The sequence below is a fragment of the Mytilus edulis genome, chromosome 10 (genome assembly GCF_963676685.1).
Source record: "Mytilus edulis chromosome 10, xbMytEdul2.2, whole genome shotgun sequence".
NCBI classification, from domain to species: Eukaryota; Metazoa; Mollusca; class Bivalvia; order Mytilida; family Mytilidae; genus Mytilus; species Mytilus edulis.
In genome coordinates this window covers 71977579-72005088 of record NC_092353.1, presented here as the reverse complement: position 1 = coordinate 72005088, position 27510 = coordinate 71977579, and the positions used below count along the sequence as shown (strand labels likewise).

General features: G+C 32.1%; 1 protein-coding gene across 3 annotated transcripts in view; it reads right to left on the bottom strand.

The window, feature by feature from the left end:
• Nucleotides 1-27510, bottom strand: part of LOC139491825 (uncharacterized) — a 57281-nt gene that overhangs the window by 4735 nt on the left and 25036 nt on the right. For all 3 annotated transcript variants that reach the window (XM_071279698.1, XM_071279697.1, XM_071279699.1), the window contains exons 13-14: nt 25183-25427; nt 24201-24354 (exon numbers count right to left, since the gene is read on the bottom strand). In XM_071279698.1, the coding sequence (XP_071135799.1) occupies nt 24201-24354; nt 25183-25427 (399 nt within the window). The remainder of the gene's footprint in view (nt 1-24200; nt 24355-25182; nt 25428-27510) is intronic.

The window sequence follows — 27510 nt, the reverse complement described above, 5'->3', positions numbered from 1 at the left end:
GACCAGGACTAATGGTAATTAAATCGGTTTTGTGTACTCATGCTCGAAAAATCAACCAATCAAAATGTTGGATTTCATGTTTCGAGCATGAGTATCGTCCTCCAAGCACTGAGCAAAGTTTTATGAATCGACCCCAGATGTTTTGTAAATTGGTTATTTTTCATTACCATATATTGCAGTTTACTCCCCTCAACACTGAGCCTTCATACATAGCTAATACACCAAACTTATTATTTTGAAACAAAGTAACAAACATCCTGAAGTTAATAATTCCATTGTAAAGCCAGTTTATACAAAATATTGCAGGTCAATGTCTGAAATAATATCAACAAAAATATTTAACGAGTACTTCTAAATTGGAACACTTGAACATATATTTTCCAGATAAAAATTCAAGCTAAATTAAGGCCTATAACTTTATTTCTGGTCCGACGGCTAGTACACACAAAATTTTAATAGAGTAAGAAATTAAATGAAACTCCACCAGCTCACTGTGGCATCGACTCAGTGGTTGTAAATTAACTCCACCAGCAGTGGCATCGACCCAGTGGTTGTAAATAAACTCCAGCAGCAGTGGTATCGACCCAGTTGTTGTAAATAAACTCCACCAGCAGTGGCATCGACCCAGTGGTTGTAAATAAACTCCAGCAGCAGTGGTATCGACCTAGTTGTTGTAAATAAACTCCACCAGCAGTGGCATCGACCCAGTGGTTGTAAATAAACTCCATCAGCAGTGGTATCGACCCAGTTGTTGTAAATAAACTCCAGCAGCAGTGGCATCGACCCAGTGGTTGTAAATAAACTCCATCAGCAGTGGTATCGACCCAGTTGTTGTAAATAAACTCCACCAGCAGTGGCATCGACCCAGTGGTTGTAAATAAACTCCACCAGCAGTGGCATCGACCCAGTGGTTGTAAATAAACTCCATCAGCAGTGGTATCGACCCAGTGGTTGTAAATAAACTCCACCAGCAGTGGCATCGACCCAGTGGTTGTAAATAAACTCCACCAGCAGTGGCATCGACCCAGTGGTTGTAAATAAACTCCATCAGCAGTGGTATCGACCCAGTTGTTGTAAATAAACTCCACCAGCAGTGGCATCACCCAGTGGTTGTAAATAAACTCATCATAGATATTTAGATTAAGGAAATTAAAACTTGAAGACCTCATTTTGTTCTACATCGTTTGGATGAGTTGTGGTATTTACACTTATGCAATGCTGTGCCATTGATGTGAATGTACACATAATTTTTCTCTTGTTTTACAAATTTCTGTTTCCAAATTTCTGGAAAAATGAAAGGAAAATATGGATATATAGTTTTTTTTTATAGATCCATACTAATGCTATTCTGTTTAAAACAATGATTCCCATTTAACTATATATCATGTATATGGAAATTAAATAATCATCATGATCATAATGACATAACAAAATCTGCATTCCAGATATGTTAATATATTTTTATGTTATTACCTTAAAGTTTACAAAAGCATATAAATTCTTTTATTCAGTGCACAAGTTAAAAGTATTAATGGATGAGTAACTCCTATGTTGGCAAAGATCATTTAAACCGATCTTCATTTCAATCAGATATGATTTATATTCATAGTTAAGTAAAATAAATAATAACACAACTACGTCTTAAATTATGTCACTTTAATATCTTAGTTAGAAGTGTGTTTAAGGTTTAAAGAACAAGTAAATAATGAGGATGGAAGAAAAGGGGGCTGAGATAGGAAAAAGGAGGGACAAAACAATGACCTTATCATACCTAAATTTATTCTTTAAGAATTCAGAGCAGTAAATTAATGATATTTTCAAAATATCCATCTTCAGATTTTTCCTTTTCATTAGGGGAACAACTTAATCTACCTTAAACATCTATTTGTTTTGTTTATGGATGTGTATAAGACTCCTATTACCTTCTGTTCATATTTATACTTGACGAAAGTCTAATTATGTTTACTTTGATAAATATATAGGTTAAAGATTTAGTCACAATATTAAGTACAAATTAACAGAGCTTGGCAGAGACAAGTTTAAGATAAATGACTGTCTAAAAATACACATAGTTGTGATATCCTTTGAAAACTACCACAATTTGAAAATGCCCAAATCACAATTTTTACTGAAGATACATGTATATTTATATATCCCTCCTATGAAAGTATGATAAATTCTTAGCTATATATATATAATCAGAGTCTGTTGCAGCTACTTTAATCTGTCAATTTAAAAATATTTATAAATTTAAATCCTTCAGTGCTGCATGTCTATTTGGTAATTTTATTGAAGTAATCATTCTTGTACCATCATAATTGTCGTTCCCGTTGAAGTTTTAGAATTGTGCTAGTTCATATCGTACATTATTATTTGTATTTAAAGCATATATTTAACTCTCTGTTGTAATAAGCCTTATATTACCTATATATATGTCATGTTTAATAAATTTTTAGAATGGTGCAAGCGTCTGAACTGATGTTCGGTTAGACTTTTTTATTGTATAAATTTCAAGATTGTAATTCAGTTTAATCTAAGAAGACTTAAAGATGATCATTTAACATCAGAATCTCACTGAGGTATCTGAAATATTTATAAATAATTACATTTATAGTTACCTTTTTTTGTATTTGGAGTTGTTGTGTACACTTTTTTAGGCGTTTATATAATTTATTTATTATGTACATGTATCGTTACTCGTAACGATCCAGCGCTCTCGTGGGGAAAATCGTTGAATACTATTCAGACGTTTTATATATATATAGCTAACAAATCATTAGTAAAATGCTTCTAATGATCAGAAGGTAAAATGATTGTTGCTTGCAAAATGTTCAGCAGCAAATATTTCACAAACAGTAAGAGCACAAATGTAACATTGATATTTTTTGTGGACCATTGACATATACCTTATTGATATTTGTCGGTAATATAATTCATAACTGGACTTATCACAAAGGATCCCTAAAAATATATAAACATCATTATACAAAAAATTCTGACACCACATGGAAAAGTGATTGCTGAAGGGTGGCATCAATACTTCAAGAGGCAGATTCTCTGGTCAACAGTACAGATTTCCATATTGTGATAAGGTCTATTGAAATAATGTTGGATTCAATTTATGGAAATTAGCATAATTAAACTTATTGTTTGTCAAGTGAAATTATTTTTTGGTCAATAAACAACAGTATAACATTTTATTGCATAGTAATATAATATTTCCAACAGAAAGTAACCAAAAGTTAGCGTGCAATAAATTCCAGTATTGCACTGGTGCAATAAATCTTCAAAAAGTAATGACGTCATTAGTTAAACAAATTTTAACTTTCAAATATTATATTACTATACAATAAAAGGGTTATTGCATGAATATTGGGGCATACTGTCCCTAGTAGAACATATATTGCACTCGCAAGCTCATGCAATATTAAATTCTACTCAGGACAATATTCCCCTATATTCATGCAATAACCCTATAATATTATGAAGCGATAAAAACAACAATCCAAGTCAAGGTAAATAATTTTGTTGTGCTATTTAAACTGTGTGTACGCAAATTATAAGTAACTGCATGCTGTGAAATAATTTACCTAAACATCAGTATTAAAGATGAGTAAAAACTTGTATGTATCTAATATATTAAATTCATTTATCATATCATATGTAAACAGATTAAAGATCTTCAGATGAAATCAAGAAGTAACAAGTTGGTAAAGAAAAAAACATGTTTACCCTATTATGAATTCATGTATAAAATTTACTATTTATTAAATGGAGGAAATTTTGAAGAGTTCATTAGAACAGAGAATAAATGCAAATCACATCCATAATGTCATACTGACTTCCAATGAGGACTCAAGGTAAAAAATAAAATGGCCATTTAAAAATGAACAAAAATTAAAAATAGCTTCATGCTTTATAATCAATTTGCACAAAACTTTTAGCAGAAAAACAAATGAAATAAAATTGCAAACATGTTGCCTGAAATAGCCGCTTACTGATTAGACCCTTATAAGCAATTATAAGAAATAGATAATTGAAGAAGACTTATTTTGGGACCCTTTATAGTTTGCTGTTTGGCGTGAGCACAGGCTCTGTGTTGAAGACCATACTTTCACCTATAATGGTTTACTTTTATAAAATGTGACTTGGATGTAGAGTTGTCTCAATGGCACTCATACCACATCTTCCTATGTCTATATAATATTAGTAGAATGACAGATGAAAATATCAATTTTAAGGTTGTCAAATTGTTTGATCACTCAGCTTATCAAAAATGTTAATCTTCAACATGCTTAACTAGTGCTTTCTGAAAGATACAATTCAAGAAATGAACAGACAGATTTTTTTGCATACATGTCAATCAGACTGCAAAAAAAATTACAAGCTCTAAATTAATTGCCCCACGGATTTTATTTCATAATTAAAAAGGCAAAAATTATAAAATCATCACCCTAAGAAAGTTAAAAGACATCTGGTTAGTTCACCTACTTTTTTCACCAGATTTTACACCTGTCAATGAGATTTAAATAACAATTATTACAGGTAATCACAATACCTATCACTCAACAAGCTTTGATTAAACCTTTTACAGTATGCAATTATTTTGTCTCTCCTATTATTGTCCAGAATTATTTGGTCCTATTTGAAAAGGCCAAAATACCTTTAAAAAAGGGCATTTTGAATTTTACCAAACATTAGGTTTAACAAGGTTAAGTCTGACATGTATGAATAAAGACAGATGTACGATGGTCTTACTGAGGTTCACAGAAAAGACAAAATTCAGGACCAAAAATACTTAGGTATTAAATATTAAACACTAAGAAATTAACTCCCCTCCCCTTCCCTCCCGTTCCCCAACACTAATGTCCATAATTTTGTGTATGGTATAATTCAGTGACGGATCCAGCCATTTTAAAAAGGGGGGGTTCCCAACCCATAGTAAAGGGGGTGTTCCAACAATATGCTCCCATTCAAATGCATTGATTGGCCAAAAAAAGGGGGGGTTCCAACCCCCGGAACCCCCCCCCCCCCCCCCTGGATCCGCCACTGTAATTGAAACAGCAACCTTATTATAAATAGCAACAATCAAATTCAGATTGATTGATTAAATGTGATGTTTAAGCTACTTTCAGCACTATTGAATTTTTAAGTTTATTTATAGTGGATTGGGAAACAAGTTTTGCAACTTATATTAATCCCTTTCCACTTTGCGGGTGCGAGTGCTGCCTTGTAGCGGCATTAGCCTGCTGTTTTTTAAAATCTACAAGGGTGTCTTTGACGTGCAAGAGATATGGCTCTCTCTTACCATGGGTCAGCCATTTATCGTCCCCTTCCGAGGGACTTTCATCGTTTCCTTAAGACCATACTCGCAAATGGTGTCAAGGGAAGGCCGAAAATTAAGTCCCTGAAATTTTCATCCCAGAAGGGAATCAAACCAGGAACCTTTGTGTTAGTAGTCCTTGAATTTCTTGCAACAGCCTAACTCCCTCAGGTTCCATTATACATTAGCATACTGACACTGATATTCCAATAAAACGAACATGTTGATAGCTTGAGTGATCAAGATGTTCTGACCTGTTTTTTAAACACTTCTTACATAAACAATATGTAACATTTTTATTATCATACTACTTGTTATATTACACAACCCAACATAGTATAAGTAGATAAGTTTTAATGATGATAGCATACTTCTATCTAACCTATATGACCTTACAGACACTGTTCTGAATATATGAATACAAATTATCTTCATTTCAATGTTATACATGTATTCAAAAGCTACAGATAATTTATCTATACTACTGAATTAAGAGGTTATTTAAGCTTTTAGTCATTGCCAACACTATATCCTACCATAATATTATCTAATCATTTGTATATTAAAGGACCTGCACTTCTGAAATTTGTATTTATAATCAACTCTACTTTTGGATTTTTTTTTTTTTGAGAAAATTGTCACAATATGAAGCTAATATGATATTTGATTTAGTCCTAATAATTTGTTTTTTCAACACATTTTTAGTTCAGACTTTCATTGCACTACAGACGCACCTAAATGTGATTTCTTTACAATCATGATGTATACAGGGCTCCCCCTTTAGTGTGGTTGCATGATTATATAAGGAAACACTTAAGCATGACTGGAGTGGGCCCCCTCTAATTAGGCAGTCAGTGGGCCACCCCTTATGAAATTTTTACAATACTTGTAGCCACTGATAATAATAAATTGTATCCCATCAAAATTTAAAAAATCAACCCTGCAGTCCAGTGATGGAAAAGTTAAGATAATGGTGTATAACCTCATACCTGTAGCCAGGGGGGTTCTGGGGGTTCGGAAGAACTCCCCCACCCCTTGAAATCAAATAAGCACTGTTAAAGTCAAAGTTTTGTTCAAATTGTGACTGTTAAAGTCGAGGTCATGAGTCCAACGAACCCCCCTTGGAAATTCCTGGCTACGGGCCTGCACCTCCAGAAACTAAATCTTTAAATAGACACAATAAAATCAAAACCATATGATATATCATCTTTTAATGCTGTTCTTCAAAAGAAAATCACATTTAGGCCTTCAAAATGAGCAAAAAATTGTACCTCACTGCAAGTTTAAAAGCTTAACGTAATATGTATTATCATATGCCTTCACAAACACATTTTATTGACATTTATGGTTAAGCACCAACTATGAGTGCAGAATAATTTATAAAAAATAAATACTATTTTAAAATTTAAGTAGGAAACAAGTCTATTTTTGTTATGGCCTGTATATTGCAGGACAGTTTGACAACAAAATATGGAACACTACTTGTGGTTCAGTAATAGACCGGTAAAACTGAATAATAAATTATATTTCTTCATGTTCACATCAAGTCAGAATGCAGGTGAATTAATTATAATAAAATATATATTAGAAAATATATTGTATATGTGTGTTCACAGTACATTATAAATAATTAAGCTAGGTTAGATATGTACATTATAAACTTAAGTCGCAGAAAAAGAACCAGAGGCTCACAACAGTCTGAATAATTACTATGTGATTGAAATTTAGGTTAGCAGGGAGACAAATTGACAGACTAGTTGACCAAAAGGACTAGTTTAAGCCTGAAAATCTAATACAAATTATTATGGAATTAAGGCTTGATTTTTATGTAGAAAAACACTTCTTAATCTGGACCAGGAAAATGACTTGAAAAGTTTCACTCTGCAGACTATACTATAACTAATATAAGCATCTGTTTTGTTACTTATGCAGATTTTAAGTCTACCTTTACTTTTTGCCCCATTTTCCTTTATCTGACATATATCTTGATGGGCCCGTGGGTTGTTTAAATTTGCATTGATCTGTATTCTAGGATGAGAAGGCATGTCTGGCAATTTATGACTCTTTACATGTTAGGATTCTTTGCCTGATTTTTATTTATTTGTTGATATCATTACTAATGATTACACTGAAGTTGTATACTTCAATCACACATACATAAAACATGAAAGACACTGAGAGAATACATGTAATAGCTAAGATTTCTGCTTTCTGACTCAGGGCAAAGTTAAGGCTCTTAAATGTCTTGTGTTCAGCAGAGATGCAGCAAATCCTTTGGAATGAACCAGCCAGTGATTTAAACCCATGACCTTCCTCATTTGAGGTGAGCACACTTCTACAGACATTAAACAAGGCTGAAATATGCCTGGTGGAGTTGGAACCTAAAAGCTTCTTAATAATTTCTTAATTTATCTGATCAATGAGTTTTAAGAAGATGCTCGCTGAATCTATGTAATAGTATATTATGTTATCTTATAGATTATGGTAACAACAAAAATATCAAATTGCTGTTTTAACAATATGCTAAATCTAACCTAACCTTATGTTATGCCTAGCAGGTCCAAAGACATAATTACATACATACAGTAAATTTAATAAAACTTAAATATAAAAAAGAAGATGTGGTATTATTGCCAATGAGACAACTATCCACAAAAGACCAAAATGACACAAACATTAACAACTATAGGTCACTGTACGGCCTTCAACAATGAGCAAAGCCCATACCGCATAGTCAGCTATAAAAGGCCACGATAAGACAATGTAAACCCTATATATATGTTAAACCCTATATATATGTTAATGCCTAGCAGGTCTGTAGACATTACTTCATATAATCTGATATTAATGACAATATCTACGAAATCAATTGTCTGGTAAAACCAGCATAACAATTCTAACACGCAGTTAATCAAGCAGCTAATCGCCATAAAAGATCTAATTACAACTATTAACTTTCAGTTTAATAGAAAATCGGTAGATTTTGATCGTGATAAGATAGTATAAACACCTTATTGTGATTCAACAGTTGACCGATTTTATTGGACAAATTCATTCATACATATAGCTGTTACACGGAACACTATGTAATATAGTTCTTTTAAAGAGCAACCACTCAAAGATCTATTATTAATCAGCAAGACAATTACTAAAACATTGGTTATTTCCGTAGTTTTTCACATACTGGTATATAGCTATTATTATACTCTATAAAAATCGCTTCTACCATTATTGTGTAGAATATTTTTCAATTGATGTAAATTTTGACCCACATTGAATGCTAAAATTCAATCAGGGCTGAGACTATAAAAAGAAATGATCTAAAATAAATTCACTTGTAATGACAAAATTTTTCTTTCCAGTGGTCAATTCTTTAAAATAGAGTGATAAAGAATATAGTGAATATAGGGAACTTACATAAGAAACTAATATACAAAGATGATGTTATAAAATACAGTTAAAATTAATGACACTGACAAAGGCTAGTTCGGCCCAAATTTTTGTCAACACAATTTTTATCCGTCATCAAAGTGAGAGGGTTAGCGCTATAAAACCAGGTTTAATCCACCATTTTCTACATTTGAAAATTCCTGTACCAAGTCAGGAATATGACAGTTCTTGTCCATTCGTTTTTGATGCGTTTTGTTATTTGATTTTGCCATGTGATTATGGACTTTCCTCTAAGTTCAGTATTTTTGTGATCTTACCTTTTATATAACATCATCATCATATAGATATACCAATTTATGTCAGTACTGTTGCACACATCTTTATAGACTTAAACATTATAAAAATTTGGTAGCGTTTGAAATAAATTTGCTTTATAAAGTCTGGAACTTAGCTTCAAAATTATAATAATTCTTTATAATGCAATTCAAATTTTAACAGTTTGCAATTTTTGCTATATACATTTATATTAAAATCTTCTTTAAAATATGATTAGATCAGCAGTTTAATTACGGTAAACTTGACTGTATTGTAAAATATTTATATTAATATAGTAAGTCTGACTGACTGCAGAAACCATTTAGTGTCACAAGGAATAGGAATTTTTATTGTGTGTTAAAATATACGGTAAATATCCTATTTAGTATGTTAGACAACATTTAACCTCAGGGTGTGCACAAAATATTGTTTTATGACTATTAATATATATTGTTTATAAACAAATAAAATTCTTTAAAGGTCAATAAATACATTTAATGACATTAGTATAAACATCTCAGGTACATATATAACTAAAGGTAAATAATAATAGGTTCTTCCAGAAAAAGTCACCCCAATTAACCTTAACAACTAAGTATAAAATTATTGTATAAAAAAATGTTACCTGAATGCCAAGGAAATAATAATGATTTACAGACTAGCCAATTTTCCAGAGTTTTAGGGGGTTTCCCCCATGAAAGGTGTTGGCCAGAAAAGAATATAACAATCAATTAAATAACTTAAATAAAATACTTAAAATAAATAAAATTCCTTAAAACTGGCATTCTAATGTGAAGAAATACATTTAACACATATACCATCGAATTTTAGGCTAAAAACCATGATGGCAAGACTTGCCATGTTGCATGCAAGAGATCCTAATAATAAGGTACTTTAGAAACAAAAATAAATGAGGAGCATGGACACAGACGATGCCCCTGCTTGCATATATAACAATATAAAGGGACATAACTAAAGTAAAATGGCCAAAGTGACACATATTTCCTGGGAGTTGTTTGGTAATAAGCATTGTGTATGAGTTTCATAACATGTGGTAAAGGAAAACTTAAGTTAGAGAATGGAAACAGAAAAAAAATCCATTTGCAAAGGGACATAACTCTTGAACAGTAGAATAAATGCCACCAAAATTCCAATTTGATCTGTGTTTTGTGGTAACAAGCATTGTGTATAAGGTTCATAAAATTAGATTGAGGCAAACTAAAGATAGAGATTGGAAACAAAATTTTAGCATTTTTTGTTTGTTTGAAAAGGGATATAACTTTAGAAAAGTAAAAGTAATGCCACCCAAATTGAATTTATTGAGAATTAGTGATACAACTGGTCCATAAAAAAGAATAGGTTTGTTTGCCCAAACGCTACCTACCTAGAAAAAAGCTGCCTACTCAAATTCTTTTATTGTCCAGATTTGAAAAAGTTTTTTTTTTTAATCAGATAGGCATGAAGACTAATAAACACCCGATACTTCAATTTCTCTTTTAGAAAAAAAAACAAGAATGTGTCCAAAGTACACGGATGCCCCACTCGCACTATCCTTTTCCATGTTCCATGGACCGTGAAATTGGGGTCAAAAGTCTAATTTGGCTTAAAAATTAGAAAGATCATATCATAAGCAACAAGTGTACTAAGTTTCATGTTGATTGGACTTCAGCTTCATCAAAAACTACCTTGACCAAAAACTTTAACCTGGACGGACGAACGGAACCACAGACGGACGGACGGACGGACGGAGCCACAGACCAGAAAACATAATGCCCCTCTACTATCGTAGGTGGTCATAAAAAGAAAATGTCTACCTACCTACCCACAGTCATGACTGTCTCAACCTTTTGGTAGGGTTTGGGCAAACCAAAATATTTTTAATTGTGGCCCTGGTTAAATTCTAAAGATGTTCTGATAGAAATAGTATTTCGAATAAACTTGTGCCCTTTCTTTGATTAAAAGTTGAAGAAATAATAGTGAATAGCAACTGGTTTAAAAATACAAAAAAAAAATAGCTAAAACTTGTATACTTAAATTTCCTATGATTTACAGTCAAAAAGTCAACTAAATTGTACCGCCCATGGCATTATAATGAGTGGTTACAAATGGGAACAGTATAAAATATTTAAAATTCATGTTAAAGGTAACAAACTGTAAAATTTACCTAGTAAGATAACACAATAGGTATTTCTTACTTCTGTCAGAAGACAAATTAGACAATAAACCATGTAAACAACAACTTTAGTTTTGACATTTTATAGTTTTTGTTATAACTAATATCAATTAATGTGTTTATAATAAAAAAAAATATGGAATATTTCCTTATTTGATTATACTGATTTGAATAAACTTTTTATTGATCGACTTTCTTCAATGTTGTTTATCAAACTTTTCTCCTAAATTCGATCTTAGGCCAAAATAAATTTTTAGTTGTTTATAAATGATGGTTAGATTGTACACTGTCATTTAAAGTGAGCCATGTTAGTAAATTTGGTCTTTTAAATAGTTATGAATAATTAATGATTTAAAGTATATGTTGTCTGTCAAAAAACAAAATAAGTATCAACAATTACAGATACATTTGTCATGCATTCAATGGATATACAAAGAAAAAAATATGGAACTTGGTCATCAAGTTTTAAACATATCTGGCAAAATTAAAATCCAGTACATGTAGATCAAATCATCCATCTTTTCCAAGAAAAATCCTTATCCCCATTTTCCTTAGTTTAATTCTTTTAAAGATTAGTCTAAAGATGATTGACAGATGGGAAAATTGAATACTGTAGTGGAGGGGGGTATACATAGATCACAGACAACTTGAGAAATAAGACATTACACAATAGTATGGAGTCAAACCTGTATAAAGGTGACTTATGGGACAAGAAAAAATTGACCTTACAAGAGAGGTGACCTTGGAATTGATGTTAAAAACACATTGGTATTTATACTACAGTTGGAAAAGTAGGAGCTGACCTAACATTAGACACAGGATTTCCTTAAAAAGGTTTCTGAGGCAAGTCTGAAAGGAAGGGGCTGGATGCCAAGAACCCCCTTACCTTTAAGGATAATTCAGACGTATTACTTATTCCACTCCAAAAGTTGTTTATTCCCCCCAACAACCTTTTACAGTAACACATGTGGCCAAATTGTAGACATATGTCTATATTGTTGTAACAGAATGTGTTTCAGTTACCATATTTATAATTGCATGATTGGATTGCTGTCTAATGAATGTAAACACCCTTCATTTTCTATTCATATCAGTCTTACAATTATTGTCTATTTGAAATTGAGAAAGGATTTAGTTTATAAATGAATGTAAACAAGAATGTGTCCCTATAGCTAGTACACGGATGCCTCACTTGCACTATAATTTTCTTTGTTCAGTGGACCCTAAAATTTGGGTCAAAACGCTAATTTGGCATTAAAATGAGAAAGATTATATCTTAGGGATCATGTGTACTAAGTTTCAAACTGATTGGAATTCAACTTCATCAAATCTATCTTGACCAAAAACTTTAACCTAAAGCGGGACAGACGAACGAACCCACAGACCAGAAAATTAATGTCCCTCCTACTATCGAAAGGTGGGGCATATAAAAATGACATTAACTAGACAAATTGGAAGCTTCTAGGGGAAAATAAGATCTATTGGCAGTAAAACAGAGGGTACTTTAAGAAGTACTGATATATACAATGATATTATAATATCAATTGTACATTCAAATCTATTACCTCCCTTTTTCTTTTTTTTCTTCTAAAATAGTCGCAATTTATTTTGTTAAAAGAAATCTGAATGTGATTTTTGTCCGATATATATAATGGCTATGAATCATCAAGATTTTAAAATAGTTTTGTCCTGTATAATAATGGCTTATAAAGAAGAAGAACTTATCCTGAAATAATCGTAAGTTTGCATAAAAAAAAAAAAAAAAAAAAAAAGATCTAAAAGTAATCTTTGTCTATACTCATTACTCAAGAATCTTAATCAATAACAGTAATAAATTAAAACTATAATCTATGATATAACTGAAAAGAAAAGTGAATGATTTTGGCGTGGTGGGCTATTGAAGGCAGCAGATGGTCCCCCATTGTCCAATGACTTTAACATAGAAACACAAGAATTTTATCAATATAAAGATTTGATCTATTTCTTCCAAAACATGCTTTTATTTACAATAAATCAGCCGGCCGAGTTGATAAATGTATAGTTAAGTTGTATCTTAATCTGACCAACTCCTACTACAAATTCTTCTACTTATTAATGACAAGGGTTAAACACCTTTTTGAATACTGAAATTATTTGTGTTTTTTATTCCTATAAAATTTTCAGAGAAACTGTATTACCTGAATGAGGTAACATCAAAGCAACACCCCCATCCCCCCTTTTCCCCACCATCATATTGCATATGGCTTGTTTTCCCACCATCATATTGCATATGGATGGTTTACACACCATCATATTGCATATGGCTGGTTTACCCACCTTCATATTGCATATGGCTTCTTTTCCCACCATCATTTTGCATATGGCTGGTTTTCCCACCATCATATTGCATATGGATGGTTTACACACCATCATATTGCATATGGATGGTTTACCCACCTTCATATTGCATATGGCTTGTTTTCCCACCATCATACTGCATATGGCTTGTTTTCCAACCTCATATTGCATATGGCTGGTTTACCCACCTCATATTGCATATGGCTGGTTTACCCACCATCATATTGCATATGGCTGGTTTTCCCACCATTATATTGCATATGGCTGGTTTACCCACCATCATATTGCATATGGCTGGTTTTCCCACCAGCATATTGCATATGGCTTGTTTTCCCATCATCATATTGCATATGGCTTGTTTACCCACCATCATATTGCATATATGGCTTGTTTTCCCACCATCATATTGCATATGGATGGTTTACCCACCTTCATATTGCATATGGCTTGTTTTCCCACCATCATACTGCATATGGCTTGTTTTCCCACCTCATATTGCATATGGCTGGTTTACCCACCTCATATTGCATATGGCTGGTTTACCCACCATCATATTGCATATATGGCTTGTTTTCCCACCATCATATTGCATATGGCTGGTTTTCCCACCATCATATTGCATATGGATGGTTTACCCACCTTCATATTGCATATGGCTTGTTTTCCCACCATCATACTGCATATGGCTTGTTTTCCCACCTCATATTGCATATGGCTGGTTTACCCACCTCATATTGCATATGGCTGGTTTACCCACCATCATATTGCATATGGCTTGTTTTCCCATCATCATATTGCATATGGCTTGTTTACCCACCATCATATTGCATATATGGCTTGTTTTCCCACCATCATATTGCATATGGCTGGTTTTCCCACCATCATATTGCATATGGATGGTTTACACACCATCATATTGCATATGGCTGATTTACCCACCTTCATATTGCATATGGCTTGTTTTCCCGCCATCATATTGCATATGGCTTGTTTTCCAACCTCATATTGCATATGGCTGGTTTACCAACCTCATGTTGCATATGGCTGGTTTACCCACCATCATATTGCATATGGCTGGTTTTCCCATCATCATATTGCATATGGCTGCTTTACCCACCTCATATTGCATATGGCTGGTTTTCCCATCATCATATTGCATATGGCTGCTTTACCCACCAACATATCGCATATGGTTGGTTTTCCCACCATCATATTGCATATGGCTGGTTTACCCACCTCATATTGCATATGGCTGGTTTACCCACCATCATATTGCATATGGCTGGTTTACCCACCATCATATTGCATATGGCTGGTTTACTTACCATCATACTGCATATGGCTGGTTTACCCACCATCATATTGCATATGGCTGGTTTACCCACCATCATATTGCATATGGCTGGTTTTCCCACCATCATATTGCATATGGATGGTTTACCCACCTTCATATTGCATATGGCTTGTTTTCCCACCATCATACTGCATATGGCTTGTTTTCCCACCTCATATTGCATATGGCTGGTTTACCCACCTCATATTGCATATGGCTGGTTTACCCACCATCATATTGCATATGGCTTGTTTTCCCATCATCATATTGCATATGGCTTGTTTACCCACCATCATATTGCATATATGGCTTGTTTTCCCACCATCATATTGCATATGGCTGGTTTTCCCACCATCATATTGCATATGGATGGTTTACACACCATCATATTGCATATGGCTGATTTACCCACCTTCATATTGCATATGGCTTGTTTTCCCGCCATCATATTGCATATGGCTTGTTTTCCAACCTCATATTGCATATGGCTGGTTTACCAACCTCATGTTGCATATGGCTGGTTTACCCACCATCATATTGCATATGGCTGGTTTTCCCATCATCATATTGCATATGGCTGCTTTACCCACCTCATATTGCATATGGCTGGTTTTCCCATCATCATATTGCATATGGCTGCTTTACCCACCAACATATCGCATATGGTTGGTTTTCCCACCATCATATTGCATATGGCTGGTTTACCCACCTCATATTGCATATGGCTGGTTTACCCACCATCATATTGCATATGGCTGGTTTACCCACCATCATATTGCATATGGCTGGTTTACTTACCATCATACTGCATATGGCTGGTTTACCCACCATCATATTGCATATGGCTGGTTTACCCACCATCATATTGCATATGGCTGGTTTTCCCACCATCATATTGCATATGGATGGTTTACCCACCTTCATATTGCATATGGCTTGTTTTCCCACCATCATACTGCATATGGCTTGTTTTCCCACCTCATATTGCATATGGCTGGTTTACCCACCTCATATTGCATATGGCTGGTTTACCCACCATCATATTGCATATGGCTTGTTTTCCCATCATCATATTGCATATGGCTTGTTTACCCACCATCATATTGCATATATGGCTTGTTTTCCCACCATCATATTGCATATGGCTGGTTTTCCCACCATCATATTGCATATGGATGGTTTACACACCATCATATTGCATATGGCTGATTTACCCACCTTCATATTGCATATGGCTTGTTTTCCCGCCATCATATTGCATATGGCTTGTTTTCCAACCTCATATTGCATATGGCTGGTTTACCAACCTCATGTTGCATATGGCTGGTTTACCCACCATCATATTGCATATGGCTGGTTTTCCCATCATCATATTGCATATGGCTGCTTTACCCACCTCATATTGCATATGGCTGGTTTTCCCATCATCATATTGCATATGGCTGCTTTACCCACCAACATATCGCATATGGTTGGTTTTCCCACCATCATATTGCATATGGCTGGTTTACCCACCATCATATTGCATATGGCTGGTTTACCCACCATCATATTGCATATGGCTGGTTTACTTACCATCATACTGCATATGGCTGGTTTACCCACCATCATATTGCATATGGCTGCAAACTAAGATACAAATAACTATAAGACAACAACATTCAGTCTTCCGACAATACACAGATATATAATTTGTTATTTTTTCTTGCCCCGAAGTTTAAAATTATGAAAAAATAAAATGAGACTTTCATAGATCCACCATCAAATTTATACTTAACTCTCTTAACATATATAATTTATAAGATATGTAAGATATCAATTAAAATTTATGAGAAATTAGATATTCAAATTTACTTTTTTTTATCTTTTTTAAATTAGCTACCACTTTGACCTTCAAAATGTTGACCTTAACATTAATAAGAATTTGCCTTTCATTTTATGTCACTATATGTTGAAGAAAGGTTGTAATCCGAAACTAAAGTACTTAAAATGGCATCCAGTAACAAAAATTACTGACTACTGAGGTTAATTAACAACTATATTTATAGAATATACATGAAGACTAGGAGGAGCAATGTATTTGTCTACAAAACCTAAGATACACCTAGATAAAGCTTTGTTAAGTCTGCACCAAAAACTTTTTTCAACTACTAGTCCAAAGACCAATATTCTGACATATTTCTTATTGGGCCAAACAAAGTTTTGAAAACATTTACTAGTCCGAATGAAATTTTACTAGTCTGGGGCATCTGACTAGTGGCTAACCATGCAGACTGATTGTTTAATTCAACTAGATCTCCAAATTTTGTAAAAATTAGAAAATTTATCAACTTGAGATTTATCAACATGTTTAAAAAAAGAAATCAGGAAAGAATTAAAACATTGTAACAATTAAGTTTGCTAAAAAAAATAATCGGTTAAAGATAGCGAAAAATACAAGGACATAATGAATGAGTTTAAACAAATAATGTTAATAAAAAAACTGTGACTAATTTATTACAGTGTCAAAACAGGAAAGTAAAAAAAACACACAAGTACTATGATGAAGTAGTTTTCATCAGATAACTAAATATACTTTTAAAGGAAGTGTTTCATATCCTTTCCCATATATACTACATGTATTTGTAGATATTCTTAAAAAAAAAATGAGAAAAAAAAAACAGGAAAAGAATTTTAACTGATAAAAATGGCAGAAGGCATTTTACATGCAACTTTTCAATGTGGAATAAAAAGCTGAAATGGCAAAAAGCTTTCATTTTATTGTAAAAAGTAAAATCACAAATCATTGAACTGAGGAAAATTTTATATGAAAAGTCCTTAGTCAAAAAGCTAAGTCAAAAGCTCAAACGCATCAAACGAATGGATAACAACTGTCATATTCCTGACTTGGTACAGGCATTTATTTCTCTCTTCCAGCAGAAACTATGAAGGCTTTGGATATTTGTTCAAATGAGTTAAATACTTTTGCATACCCTTGTAGAACACATTTAATTACCTTGTTTTTGTGACAGTTTTTCATGTCTTCAGTTTTTTAAATCTGCTTGTCTGTGTTGTTATCTTCCTTACATAAGGCTGCTCATTAATTTGTGAGCATATATGGCCCTATATTAAACAGATATCTGGGCTCTGTTGAGGGTTTGATACAGTTAGAGAGCCATTAATGTCAGGAGGATGACACATGTTGCTAATTTCCCAAATCTGTTTTTTTATACGCCAATATCCACACCCAACATATGTATGTCCTCTTATATACCTCACTACAAAATCAAGTCCTCCCCTAATTTTACAGGCCTACCATGGCAAGAATATTACCACTGGTTGACCTCTAGATCATTTGACAGCTGAAATTCAATGAATAAATTTGCTTTTAATTTACTGTTTCAGAATGAGTTTATTTATATTCAAAGATCTAACTACAGCATGGAATTGGTAACCTTTCAGAATAAGTTTATTTATATTCAAAGATCTAATTACAGCGTTGAATTGGTAACCTTTCAGAATAAGTTTATTTATATTCAAAGATCTATATTACAGCGTTGAATTGGTAACCTTTCAGAATAAGTTTATTTATATTCAAAGATCTATATTACAGCGTTGAATTGGTAACCTTTCAGAATAAGTTTATTTATATTCAAAGATCTATATTACAGCGTTGAATTGGTAACCTTTCAGAATAAGTTTATTTATATTCAAAGATCTAATTACAGCATTGAATTGGTAACCTTTTAGAATAAGTTTATTTATATTCAAAGATCTAATTACAGTGTTGAATTGGTAACCTTTTAGAATTATTTTATTTATATTCAAAGATCTAATTACAGCATTGAATTGGTAACCTTTCAGAATAAGTTTATTTGTATTCAAAGATCTAATTACAGTGTTGAATTGGTAACCTTTCAGAATAAGTTTATTTATATTCAAAGATCTAATTACAGCATTAAATTGGTAACCTTTTAGAATAAGTTTATTTATATTCAAAGATCTAATTACAGCGTTGAATTGGTAACCTTTCAGAATAAGTTTATTAAAAGTATTGATAATTTTATACTGAATGGTTTCTAAATTTCCAGGCACGGTAAACAGCATCATGCTTTCCCTTTTGAAATAAGTTTTCTACAGGTACAATTTAAAGTAGGGGTAGTTGAGGTTGGTTTCATTTGGTACTTTGGTTGGAGAAAAATCACAGTGTTGGTAAAAGATTGTCAGAGATTTGGTCAGAACAATTTACAATGATTCATTTGAGGGTTCAAAAATCAGTCTGACAAAATTTTTTGGTAAAAAATTGTGAGGGAGGTAAATCCATTAAAAAAACTGATCTTTACAGTACCAGTTCTTATTATTAATGAAGTATTTGAGCTCTGTGATAAAAGCACACACAATCAGATTTTGTAAAGGATTTTTTTTAATAATAAGATAAATCAAGAACTTGTACTTATATAAAGAGCAATGAACATGTTGAAGAAGAGAAATATTCATTTCAAAATCCTGAAAATTGTTCTTTTTCAAAGTTTTACCTACTACACAAATGTTTGCTTTTAAGAAAATGTGTTCTTAGATTAAGACAAAATTTGTGGAAGGTTACATTTTGATGTACAGAAAAAAGTCATAAAATTGGCGTTCCCTCAAGTTTGGAATCCTGGTAAATTTTGTAAAATATTTTCAAATTGCATGTTCAAATTTTAAATTGTCAGTGATATCTAAATGACAATATATTACAAATTGTTACCCCACCCAAAGTCGTAATCTTGTAAACAAACTTGGCTATTATCTATAGATGTGACCTTTGAACTATTGAGATTTAGAGACAAAACAAAGATAAAACTATCAAACAGTAGATTTTATTTCTTCCAAGTACATGATAAAAAATCAATAAGTGTCAACCAAATTACAGTGAAACCAGTAAAAAAAAATGAGAAAGGCCTAGAGTAAAAGTGCATAGATATTGATCAATATCATAAAAGTAACATGTATATTTATTTGATGCACAATATGTGCATTGAATACTAAATTATCTCTTTGTGCTTGCACTCTAAACCACTTTAACATTTAAGAAATATTATAGACTATATATATATATAGACCATAGAAAAGCTAAACCAGGTGCTCCGCAGGGTGCAGCTTTATACGACCGCAGAGGTCGAACCCTGAACAGTTGGGGCAAGTATGGACAAAACATTCAAGCGTGATACAGCTCTGAATTTGGAATGTGATCAAATTTTTGACATTACATGGGTTTTTTTCACACAAAACAAATGTCAAGATTTTACAAATCAATTAAAGATTTCTTCTTCAAACTTTTTAAATCTAAAACTAAATAGTTGACACAGCATAGGTTTCTGACACAGAATGAATGTGGTCTAATGAACTTAAAAGTTTTTTTTGCCTTTGAGCAATTCACTATGCTGTTGAATATTAATCCTCTCAAAAAAATATTTGAAGAAATTTTCTTTTTATTTATGAAATCTGAAATGAGAAAAATTTAACCCCCCCTTTTTTTTCACATCTCCGTTTCCCTTTTTCCAAAACTGATATCAATTCAAATTTCTAATGGAGTTTGCAACAATAACTACTCTTTTAAATACATCATATAATATTAAAATGTAAAATAAAGTGCTTGTTATCACTGAATGGTAAAGATTGGTTGGTAGTAAAAGTGAATATACATTGTTTATTGTATAAAACAATAAAAAAAACTTCATCAGCAACATTTTATATTGGCAAATTTCCAATGAAGTTATTTACATAAAGTTATTGGCAAATAAAAATAGAAAATGACATCATAGTCATGTCTGGCAAATGTCCAAAATACATTATCTAAAAACATTTTAGATAAGATAAGGAAAAAAAGCTTCATTAGCAACATTTTATATTGGCAAATTTACAATGAAGTTATTTTCATAAAGTTATTGGCAAATAAAAATAGAAAATGACATCATAGTCATGTCTGGCAAATTTCCAACATATATTATCAACTACTATTCTTTACAAAGAAAGATAACTCCAATTGAAAATTAATTGCTATTGCACAATATTGTGCAATTAGATATTTCTTGCTATTGTGCAATACTGTGCAATTGAAAATTTCTTGCTATTGCACAATACTTGATATGGAATCCTGATTTGGACCAACTTGAAAACTGGGCCCATAATCAAAAATCAAAGTACATATTTAGATAAAGCATATCAAATAAGCCCAAGAATTTAATTTTTGTTAAAATCAAACTTAGTTTAATTTTGGACCCTTTGGACCTTAATGTAGACCAATTTGAAAACTGGACCAAAAATTAAGAATCTACATACACAGTTAGATTTGGCATATCAAAGAACCCATTTATTCAATTTTTGATGAAATCAAACAAAGTTTAATTTTGGACCCCATTTGGACCAACTTAAAAACTAGGCCAATAATTAAAAATCTAAGTACATTTTTAAATTCAGCATATCAAAGAACCCCAAGGATTCAATTTTTGTTAAAATCAAACTAAGTTTAATTTTGGACCCTTTGGACCTTAATGTAGACCAATTTGAAAACGGGACCAAAAATTAAGAATCTACATACATAGTTAGATTCAGCATATCAAAGAACCCCAATTATTCAATTTTTGATGAAATCACACAAAGTTCAATTTTGGACCCTTTGGGCCCCTTATTCCTAAACTGTTAGGACCAAAACTCCCAAAATCAAACCCAACCTTCCTTTTATGGTCATAAACCTTGTGTTTAAATTTCATAGATTTCTATTTACTTATACTAAAGTTATGGTGCAAAAACCAAGAATAATGCTTATTTGGGCCCTTTTTTGGCCCTTAATTCCTAAACTGTTGGAACCAAAACTCCCAAAATCAATCCCAACCTTCCTTTTGTGGTCATAAACCTTGTGTCAAAATTTCATAGATTTCTATTCACTTAAACTAAAGTTATAGTGCGAAAACCAAGAAAATGCTTATTTGGGCCCTTTTTGGCCCCTAATTCCTAAAATGTTGGGACCAAAACTCCCAAAATCAATCCCAACCTTCCTTTTGTGGTCATAAACCTTGTGTTAAAACTTCATTGATTTCTATTCTCTTTTACTAAAGTTAGAGTGCGAAAACTAAAAGTATTCGGACGACGACGACGACGACGACGACGACGACGACGATGCCAACGTGATAGCAATATACGACCAAAAAATTAAAATTTTTGCGGTCGTATAAAAACCTAAAAGGGCCCTGTGATGAAGGAAAAAAAAAAGAATTTGAAGTTGAATTAGAATTTTAAGCTGCTATTTCAATGATGTATATCTCAACTTGTCCTTTAATTATATGGAACATATGAACTTCAAGTTTACCTGAAAAATTGAACCTCAATCATCTTTCTGAATAACCTAGGTCTTTTCTTTCACATACTAAATACCATTTTAGTTGAAAAGTTATAACTGTACATGTCTTGCAAATAAAGACTTGTTAGTCCCCTCTAAATATATGTATAGACAGTATTAGATAAGAATTTTATTAATCTAATCAAGAACCAATAAAGGGCATTTTTACAACATTATTATGCACAATATGATTGGGAAAAAACAAAACATAAACCTAAAACCATACTATAACGTAATGGACAGGATCAGTATATAAACTATAAGAGCTACTCCAAAGCTGTTGACATCTTCCTTAAAGGTCATATAAAAATCATGAGTTATCATTGGTAAACATGAACAAACCATTTGTGAATGAAAAATGGTAACATTGCAAATCTATGAAGAAAAAAAAATGTTTGTTTCTTTTAAACTTGTTCACGCTTTATAAATCTATATACGAGTTATAGCACATAAATATGCATGAACAAGATTAATTGTATACAGGAAACAGAAAAATCACCTTCTTATACATCTAAAATAGAATTTAAAATATGCCTCCCATTGAATTCGACATAATCCTTTCAAATTTCACATTTTTGTGGAAATGATTAAAGTACTAATTTTTGGGCTGGGTTATATATTAGGTGATTCATAATAATCAGGTTAATCCTTTGCACTTGTGTTTCTAGGCAGATACAGGATACACAGCAGTGTATAGAACTTTATTATTCTGTTTTTGTTATCACACTCATTAAATTAAAATCAAGACACAAATAACACGGCAAACAGTTGTGTAATTAAATACTGTTAATAAGAATCAGTGCAATCTACAATTTTTATATACATACATATATATATATATATATATATCTGTTTTACATGTACTATTTTAAAAATATTAAGCTGCAATTTATTTGATATATTTGTAATTAATACAGATTATGCTTTTAATATCATTTTAATTGCCTTTCATTACAAAATGCACAAAATTATTAAAAAGTGGGGTTTTTTTTACATGACAAGGCTGGCAGAGTTATCTCCCATACTAATACATTTGGTCACTGGTTTTCTCATTTATCATACCTTAATTTCTTTCAATTTTTTTTAATAATTATACGTACAGATACATGTTCAGCTCTTATATGCTTACTATTTGTCATATTTTTTTCGGTAAAGCAAATATTTTCTCTGTAAAAGGCCTTAAATTCAATTTACTTTATTACTCTTAAAGGAACTCAAAATTTGTAAGGGTTCCATGAAAACAAATGTCTTGTCTTCTTTTGCTGTTAGTCACAGGCTGATCAAAAATGAGGAAAGAATTATTCATATAAAATTATTTTTCCTCTAGTAGATACTATCTGTTGATTGTAAGAAGGTTTTGTCAAATTTTGAAAAAAAATCAGGATGATTTATGAATCTAATAAATGTGTTAAAAACTGAAAAGTACTGAAATGTCCATTTACAAGTACAATACGATCAGTTTTTACAAAATTTACCTCTGGATACTATCTTATGATTATAAACAATATTCTGTCCAAGTTTGTTACAGAGCCAGGATATTTTAGAAAAGATCTTAAATTTAAAAAAATTTTACCAACAGAGTGAATATTTGTGGACGCCACCAACATAATGTAGGAGCATGATGCCTTGCTTTTGCAACAAAAGACACAGGCTCTACAAAAATCAAGAGGTGTTGAAAAACTTGAGGGTGGAGAACAAAAAAGGTCAAGGCTGAGAAAATAAAGGATGAAAGACCTCTAATCTTGATTTATAGGCAGTGGTGATTGCTCATCGATATACAGGATAAAGTCAGGACCAGACAATTATCTCAAGTCCAAGTATAGAGATTGAGATAGTTAATCATTTTCAAATATTTAATCTACATGTAACTCAACTCAACCTAATTTGTTTCTGTCCTGGTAAACCTGACAAATGAAAACTTGCTGAAGCTGTGTAAAGAAACTGAGAGAATATATTATTTTCACCAACTCACCTCAATTTATTTTGTTTCTGTCGGGGTAAACCTGACAAATGAAAACTGTCAGAAACTGTCTCAATGTCACGACCTTGACACCAGTCAACAGCAGCTTGTCTTTTGTTGTCTGTCCACAACACTACTGCATCGTTGTACAGGGCATCTAAATTACCTGAAAAAAAAACAAGTAATTATTATACAATTATTGTCTTTTGATGACGTTTATAAATACTACACATTTATTTCCCTTACCTGAGGGAGATATGAAGATATGCTCACCCAAGAATATTCATATTTCACGAGGGCTTTGCAAATCTTCATATCTTCCAAGGCCAAGGGAAATGAATGTTTTATTCAAATGCCTATGCTTTGCTTATTATCTGAACATCAAATATTAGTTTCAATGCATACAGTTTTTTCCTTATCTGCTTATTTTTATTACTAAACACATTATACAAATTGATAAACAGTACACGGATCAAAAGTTAATTATTAGTTTTTTTTCGTTTTAACATCTGAAATAAATTTGAATATGATAATGATTTTGCTATTGCAATTTAGAAAATAAGTTCAAGACGTTGTGTATATTAGCCCTGTGTAATGTTGCACCGATTGGTCCCGACATTTCAGAGGGGAATATGAAGATTTGTTGAATGACATGTGGGATAATCTCAACCAATCAAATACTGATTAAACTATCAATATGTATAAACAGTGGAATAAAATGATATATCAACCCCAGAAATATGTTGCAACAAATTTTTCAGAGCATGAAAATTTATGAACAGAATGTCTTCTAAACATGGCTCAAGTTCATGTATCCACACCATAATGATAACCACACATTAACCTGAAACAGGACAGACTAATGAATGAGCATACAGACCAGAAAACATACAGGAGGGGGCATTAAACATTGATGCCAAAGCAGCAGTTCAAACCACAACACTCAGATAGGTAATATTAAAAGTGTCAATGAAGAAAATAACTTCATACAAACCTCGACTAAGTCTTAGTGAAATCCTGAGAAAATGTAAGGCATCTTTATTTTGACCTCTGGTTGCCACAGCAACCCCTAAATGACAATATACAGTTGATGCTAATTTTTGAAGGTCATTGACAGGTAATGTGTCCTTGAGCTGTGAACTTTCCTCACCACAGGAATCTAATCTTCGGCGTTTAATTTGTTGTTGAGCTCTGGTCCCTTTCCCTAAATCATCACTGAAGGGAATTTTAACAACACATCTGCAAAAATATACATCAAAAAAACTAATTTTTATTTAATGTATGAATATTCATCATGTTCATTACCTTGTTTTTTCATGAATATTCATGGTATTAAGCTTTTTCACATACATATTCATAACATACTCTTTTAAAATGAATTTTCATAAACTGGTCATTCTATTATTAGGAAATGGAAATAGTTTTAAGGTTTATAAATAGTCAATGACCACTTCATACATGGAACAAATTTTTTATTAAAAATACTCATTGACCATTACTTTGTTGGATGTAAATTTTTCATTTTCTACAATTGTTGTTCTCATGCATATTGTAAGATAACCATGATAACTTTATATTTCAATAATCATTGATTTCCTTGTACTATACTTCAAATCTGGTATTTAAGAAAAAAATGCATACTTCTTAAAAAAAAAATACAGACCAAGCAGGGCTTCCAAAACTGTCATATATTCCGGTCATTTGTATAACGTCCAGTAAAAGTCCGACTGGGCAAAACATGAAACGGTCAGCTACTTTTTAGTTTTCAAGGCTTTTTCAGTCATTTTAACATAATTATCAATCTTTTTGACCCAACCTTTTGCCTTAAACATCCACACATTTCCGGTCATAAAAGTAACATGATCATTAATTACTATCAAAACAACCCCTACTTCAATACTTTCTAATTTTAATCATCGCTAATTAGTTGTTGGACAGCTGAAATCTACCTGTTCAGGTGACAGGTAAACTATTTTCTGTAACTGACATCCTAATAAAGGGCTGCGCTTTAGCGCATGATATGCCCGTTGTTTGAAAGACGACGGGCGTATAAAAATGGCAAAAAAGACTACAATGACAATGAGGAGCAGCAAGAAGATAACAGGGAAAATGAAGATGGTGAAAGTGACTCTACTGAAAGTTATGATCTAAATGAGGAAGTAGGTGATGAAAGTAAGGATTTCTTTGATGATGAAGATAAAGATTTCATTGATGATGAGGAGGCCTCTTCTGAGAATGAAAATGAGGATATTTCTGATGATGAGGACAGTGATTACAGTGAAGAAGACACTGATGATTAAACCTAGTTCAGCTTTTCAATATTTAGCATAAAAAACAAATATCATTAACATTGGCATATAACATAGAAGTCTTCAATGCAATATAAGGAAAGTGATATATGATTATGGGTTTTAGTAATTCTATGGCTGATTTCCAAATTTTATAGTAGTTTGAAAGAAGGTAATTTTCTTGGGGTATATTGCTCATAGTTAGATTCTGTTGAACACAGTAAGGAATCCATACTAAATTATACAAAGATGTATGCAAAAGTTGTTCAAATGGTGCTTAATATGGTGGATAATGATTATTACCTTTTTATTGTTTAGAATATTCACAAGATGATCATATTGATAAATGTTTAGGAGACTTGATTTCCTTATTTTTTTCATAAAATGACACCCTTTAACATTTAAGGAATATTTAGTCACATGTTAGGATTTTCATGTTGTCACTTGTTCACTTATTATGTGCTATTGTAGACTAGTTATGTTTTATAACATTTTTTATTGCGCTCAACCCTTCCACCGAAACCGAACTCTATAAAAAAGCTGCAATGCTAAGGTATCATTTGTGATTTCAATTGCAACCAATTTTAACAAGAGTAAAACATCCTATATGCAAAAACAGTATTTGATTTTTATCCATAGCTTAGATAGTAAAAATGTTATCATAAAACAATATATGCCTCAGGGAACAATTAGTATCTCAGGGACTGCTAATGTGCTTTCATCCTTGCAACCATTCAATAATAGTACAAACTTATGACATTCATGGAACCTATTTTTTACAAGAAATTTAATGTTTTAAATTGAACTAAAGATTTTATTAAGTATTATTTGTTACATCAATAGATATAAACAATTCACTAAAGTTTCATGGACATTGGTGAAAGCCTTTTTGAGTTATTGTCCGAAGTGTTAAAAATCCCCCTTTTTTTATGAATAAAGCCCCATAAATCGAAAACTTAAAATCTGAAATTTATAAAAATTGAAAGGGAGCTTACATCAATAGATATAAACAATTCACCAAAGTTTCATGGACA